The sequence below is a fragment of the Anomaloglossus baeobatrachus genome, chromosome 7 (genome assembly GCF_048569485.1).
Source record: "Anomaloglossus baeobatrachus isolate aAnoBae1 chromosome 7, aAnoBae1.hap1, whole genome shotgun sequence".
In the NCBI taxonomy this organism is placed as follows: domain Eukaryota; kingdom Metazoa; phylum Chordata; class Amphibia; order Anura; family Aromobatidae; genus Anomaloglossus; species Anomaloglossus baeobatrachus.
The window spans coordinates 292,454,208-292,460,476 of record NC_134359.1 but is presented as its reverse complement, the minus strand read 5'-3'; the positions used below and the strand labels follow the sequence as shown (position 1 = coordinate 292,460,476).

General features: G+C 47.2%; 1 protein-coding gene across 1 annotated transcript; it reads left to right on the top strand.

Moving 5' to 3' along the window:
- The first annotated feature begins 477 nt into the window (after window positions 1-477).
- Window positions 478-6,008, top strand: MSS51 (MSS51 mitochondrial translational activator). The gene is given in 9 exon segments (XM_075319797.1): window positions 478-703; window positions 801-956; window positions 1,196-1,320; window positions 2,729-2,761; window positions 2,764-3,228; window positions 3,231-3,272; window positions 3,275-3,289; window positions 5,547-5,640; window positions 5,717-6,008. Coding segments are annotated over 9 exon segments (1,404 nt in total). The 5' UTR covers window positions 478-521.
- Window positions 6,009-6,269: the final 261 nt, after the last annotated feature.

Genomic DNA, 6,269 nt, shown 5'->3' with positions numbered 1-6,269 from the left:
AGGTGGGTGCCCCTATAATCTCTGTATAACAGGTGTGTGTCCTCATAATCTCTGTATAAGAGGTGGGTGCCCCTATAATCTCTGTATAAGAGGTAGGTACCCTCATAATCTCTGTATAAGAGGTGAGTGCCCCTATAATCTCTGTATAAGAGGTGGGTGCCCCTATAATCTCTGTATAACAGGTGTGTGTCCTCATAATCTCTGTATAACAGGTGTGTGTCCTCATAATCTCTGTATAAGAGGTGAGTTCCCCTATAATCTCTGTATAAGAGGTGAGTGCCCCTATAATCTCTGTATAAGAGGTGGGTGCCCTCATAATCTCTGTATAAGAAGTGGGTGTTCTTATAATCTCTGTATAAGAGGTGGGTGCCCCTATAATCTCTGTATAACAGGTGTGTGTCCTCATAATCTCTGTATAAGAAGTAGGTGTCCTTTTGATCCCTGTGGGTCCAGTCACTATATGGAGGTATATTACGACCTCATCTTCTTTCTTCCTAGCAGTCGCCCATCACTTGGTCGCAATGTCTCAGAAGAAAGTCTCATTTAAGAAGAAGTCCTCCAAGAAGAAGGGTGTAGCCCCCTCTGTGGCAGCCAGCAGCTACTACACCGACTCCCTGGGGTTCATGGCCATGGACAGTAACGTCCCGGGCCTGTCCAACGTCATCCTCCAGAAGCTGAACATGAAGAGCGTGAATGAGTACAGGTGCTCAGGTGTCCTCCATCTCCCCCAACGCCATCTTTATACGTGTTTTGTCTCCTGGCCAATGGAGGTCATCATCTCTCCTTTCTTCTCTGGACAGGTCGGCCGTTGAGGGCCACAGTCTTGCCGTAAACTTCGGCATTCGGACGTATGCTGAGATGTTTCAGAAGATGGAAGATACCTACAAGTTCTGTGCGCAGTGCAAGAAGCTGCCGGCTCGACTTCCCGATCCCCGCGCTATGAGACGCTGTAAGAGGTAATTCACCTTTATCACCACCCCGCCAGGACAATGGCTCTGTTCACACCATAGTCATAAGACCAGGACAGGAGAACCAGCAGGAATGACCCTTCAGCGTACACAAGGAGGCATCCAAGAGGTCCATGTCCATTGTCTTATTGTAGACTTCCAATGGTGGATGAATCTTAACCCTTAAAATCTTGAAGTACCCAAAATATCTACTTTCCAAAACCCTCTCATCATTTGCCTCCTCCTAGGTGCCAGAACATTTACTACTGTTCTTCAGAGTGTCAGAGGGAGAACTGGCCAACACATAAGAAGTTCTGCAGGAAGCTGAAGGTGGCCGCCATCGACAGGCTCGTGGAGTGGCTGATATTTACAGGTAGACACAAAATGATGCCTTGGTATGAAGCATTTTTTTGTATATTTATTGTGTTTAAATGTTGTAATGAGGACATTGGTCACGGGTGGTAGTCAGTGGTCTCCAACCTGAAGACCATGTTATAGCAAGGACGTTATAGACCAGTGTTCTCCAACCTGAAGACCATGTTATAGCAAGAACATCATAGACCAGTGGTCCTCCAACCTGAAGACCATGTTATAGCAAGGACGTTATAGACCAGTGTTCTCCAACCTGAAGGCCATGTTATATCAAGGACATGTAGTCTCCAACTTGAAGACTATGTTCTCCCTAGGATATCGTAGATTGGTGGTTTCTAGCCTGAAGACTATGTTATTACAAGGACATCGTAGATTGGTGGTCTTCAACCTGAAGACTATATTGTAACAACTATATGGTAGAATAGTGGTCTCCAGTCTAAATACAATGTTTTCATGAGGACATTGTAGTCCGTTGGTCTACAGCCTGAAGTCTACATTTTCCCGAGGACCTAATAGACCGGTGTTTTCTGGCCTGAGGACTCTTTTATTGCGAGGACATCATAGACCAGTAGTCTCCAACCTGAAGACTATATTGTCACAAGGACATGGTAGAATAGTGGTCTCCAGCCTGAAGACTATGTTTTCATAAGGATATTGTAGAGCTGTGGTCTCCAGCCTGAAGACTGTTTTCATAAGGACATTGTAGAGCTGTGGTCTCCAGCCTGAAGACTATGTTTTCACGAGGACAACATAGTTTAGTGTTTTCCATCTTACAGCTCTCTAGCATTTGGGAAAGTAAAACTCTCAATATGATGTATTTGACCAATTGCTAAAATCATACAGATTGGAGACCATCAATCTGCGATGTCCTTGTGAGCACATAGACTTGGGCTGGAGACCACCAATCTACAATGTCCTGGGAAGCACATAGACCTTAGGCTGGAGCCCACTGCTCTACAATGTCCTTGTGATGTCATAGTTTTCAGGCTGGAGACCACCGATTTACAATGTTCTCTTGGGCATATAGTCGTCAAGCTGGAGACACCTGGTTTATGATGTCCTCGTGAGCACAATCTTCAGGATGGAGACCACCGATCTACAATTTCCTCTTGAGCACATCGTATTCAGGCTGGAGACCATTGATCTACAATATCCTCAAGAGCACATAATCTTCAGGCTGGAGACCACTGGTCTACTATGTTCTTGTGAGCTCATAGTCTTCAGGCTGGAGACCACTGATCTACAATTTCCTCTTGAGCACATAGACCAGTGGTCTCCAGCCTGAAGACTATGATGACCTCGATATAACATGGTCTTCAGGTTGGAGACCACTGGTTTATCATGTCTCATCTATAACATGGTCTTCAGGCTGGAGACCACTGACTGAGTATACTGTGCATTTCCCGCAGGTGACATCCCTTTTCCCACTTCTCCTTGGACTAATTGATAGCGAATATAAAGTCTTGGGATGACTGGTTTGCGATCCAAGAAAATTTGGAGGAAAAACTGGACGCTATCATGGCCGGACGCTATATGGGAATCTTGTGGTCCAATGCAGGAAAGCCAAAGCCAGAAACCAGGGAGCTCCGGGACTCCATCAAACGATTGACCACAGATTTCTTCACCAGGCCAGTGACCATAGGTTTTGCCATTAATTCCTTTGGCGTTGACCCTTACAGTGGGCCGGTCACTGTCCACGTAGTGGGGGCTTCTCACATAGAAACCTTAAATATCAGAGCCACAGACTACGATGAGCTTGCCAAAATGTTTCCCAAAAACCAAGGTCTGGAGGTCGTCATGATCGGGCCAGAAGTGGTGGACGGACCGGTGATGAGGCCTCCGCTGACCGCGTATGGGCCGCGGGGTAAAGTGTACGTGAGCGGATACAAGAGCCTGTATCATGTCTTCTGGAAACTCAGGTGGAGAACTCAAGAGCGACTCGGCCGGATCTGGTGGTGGATTCCATCCAGGTATGTGTGACGTCTGCCGCCCCTGATACTCGATCCTTCACAAACAAACCTATTTTTCCGTTTGCCGTACTTGGTATTCTGAAGAACCTGAACCAGAATGTGGTATACGTGTGACCCAAAGTTAGCTCAGACAGGAATCATGGAGACCCAGAGGGGGTGCCGGGTTACCGGCCCGAGCTCGAACTGTAGAGAATCCCACGTATTTACAGCCCTTGTAGAGCTGAAGCCGTGAAGCTCACGTAAATCTTCTTGATCCAGCCCCCTGGCTGCCAGGAACGGTAGCCTCACTCGGGCCCGCAGCCACAAAAAATGCTGGACGGCTTTACGGTTTACGTAAGCGAGATATCCGGGGACAGCTGCGGAGCGCTCGGGAACAGATATGTGCAGGAGAGCCGACACGAAAGCACAGGGGGCGCTTAAAGGGACCCCTCACTGTCCTCACACACAGTGATGAGGGGTCTCTACAGAACACTTACTACATATTTCCCATGGAACTTCACTAGTGGGACACTGTATGTTCATAGATCTGTCAATCATATAGAGCTGGGCGGGGCATACAGGAGTTAGGGACACACCTCCTCAAGGAGGAAGTCTTGAAGGGATTAAAGGGACCCCTCACTGTCCTCACACACAGTGATGAGGGGTCTCTACAGAACACTTACTACATATTTCCCATGGAACATCACTTGTAGGACACTGTATGTTCATACACTGCATAGATCTGTCAATCATAAAGCTGGGCGGGGCATACAGAAGTCAGGGACACACCTCCTCAAGGAGGAAGTCTTAAAGAAGGGATTAAAGGGACCCCTCACTGTCCTCATACACAGGGATGGGCAGGACAGACACCTACAGACCACTTTCTACTTGTAGGACACTGTATGTTCATACACTGCATAGATCTGTCAATCATAAAGCTGGGCGGGGCATACAGGAGTCAGGGACACACCTCCTTAGAGGAGGAACACAAAGGAGGGATTAAAGGAAACACCTGCCCTTTTCATATATTTTATGCCCCATCATACATTATTTACCCACCTGGGAGGGGCTTAGTCCCCCATTTTATTAGTGCACATGCCTATGCAGAGCAAAGAGGAGGAGCTAGACAGACCCCAGGGGTTAGTATGCACAGCCCCCTTTTTTTTGCTCTGGAAATGCACCTGTCTCCAGCCACCACTAGGGGGAGCTAACTGTATTCCGTTATCATGGAGCCCTAGCTCCCCCTAGTGGCGGCTTCAGGTATGACTGTTTACCATTTCTATCTTCGCAGGGGATTTGGAGCTTTGTACAATGATTTCTTAGCCAAGTTCCTAAGTTTTCACACCCGTCCTCTTGTATCCTCTGGACTCGGGTGACATAATGGCGATGCCCCGTTATTATGATGCGGCTCCGTCAGATCCCAAATCCCCACTAATCTCCTGGAGATTACCAGTGATCCGTCACCGCTATATAAAAGAGATCAGGAATCTCGGACTCGGGGTCTCCGGCGAGAGGATATCTGCCACAGGCACTATTTTAGGATATGGAGTCCCGGGAAAACTGCGGTGCAGGAGCCAATCAGATTGTTCTGGATTGTTTGCTATGAGCATCAACACACGCATCAGATGTTTAAAAATAAATATTACTGTTGCTATGGCAATCTAACTGTCAGAGAGGAGCAGTTTGAAATGATACTTTTTTTGAACTATTTGGTTACTATGGATACCACCTTCAGGTTTTTTTCTTCAAAATGATTGCTTGACACGCCCCTTTTACAGCCTCAGTTTTTGCCCTATGAAGCCCCTGTGGCCTCTGGGCCACCATACGGGTCAGTTTTTGGCCATACCCTTTCGCATATACACAAACCAAACCCCCTTTTCGGTCCGCAGCCCCTCCATCCCGTTTTCTCCACCCTTTCCACCCCATCTACCTACTCTTCAAGTCTTAAAGGGGTTGTCCACATTTATTTTTCTTTACATAAATGCATGTATTTGGGGCTGAAAATCATTTTAACAAGTGGCTTTCATTACAAATTTGGCACCGTGTGGCTTTTACAGGCAAATTTAACTTTGATGTGGTCTGTGGAGCTCACTGATGGATCCTCAGTTAACTCCTTCTCCATCCTGCAATAAACAGTGCAACACAGAGTGCAAAGTTTTTAATAAAACACTATCAAAATTGATTTTTATCCCAAATACATGCATAGAAGTAAAATAGGGAACATCATCCCTAAAGGAGGACAACCCACTACTATATAATTGCTGTTCTCTATTCCCAGGATTTCACGCCTCGCAGGGTCTGGCCGAGGGCTGGCTGCCCACTCTGCTGCTCCTCCGTGACTATAACATCCCCACACTGTTCACCATGTACAAGTAAGTGTGTCGCCATGTACCGCACTACAACTCCCAGCATGCCCGGACAACCGCAGCTTCTCCCCTTGCCTTGCAGTGAGCAGGAGCTGAAGTATTCGCTGCAGATTCTGGCGGAGCTGGACGCTCGGATTCTGGATTCCGGTCCATTTCCATTCAGTTCCCAGAAGCCGGAGCAGGTTCAGTCGGACCCCAACAAGACCCCCGTGAGCAGCAACGCCTACTACCTGCTGTTCAGGGGAGCAACGTGGTTCGATTCTGGGACCGACATGGGGGGGCTGGACTGAGCGGCAGTCAGCGTGACAATGGCGGCTGGATTAGGGGTAGACACAAAGCTCTCCTCTAAGTGTGACTTAGCAGAGGATAGGTAGCATGCCCCCCCCAAACTATTTGTGGGGGTCCAAGGGAATGATCGTGTTACCCTCCTTTCTTGTAGTGACGACCCCTGACCTAATGTTTCTATTTGTTCCAATAAATTTCACAGCTTCGTGTCTGTAACATTATATTATATACTAGAAGGTGGCCGGATTCTACGCATCGGGTATTCTAGAATTTACGTATTGTGTAGTTCATGTATGATTTTTGTTATATATATATAGATGTTGTGTGTAGTTACCAAGTGTTTGTGTAGG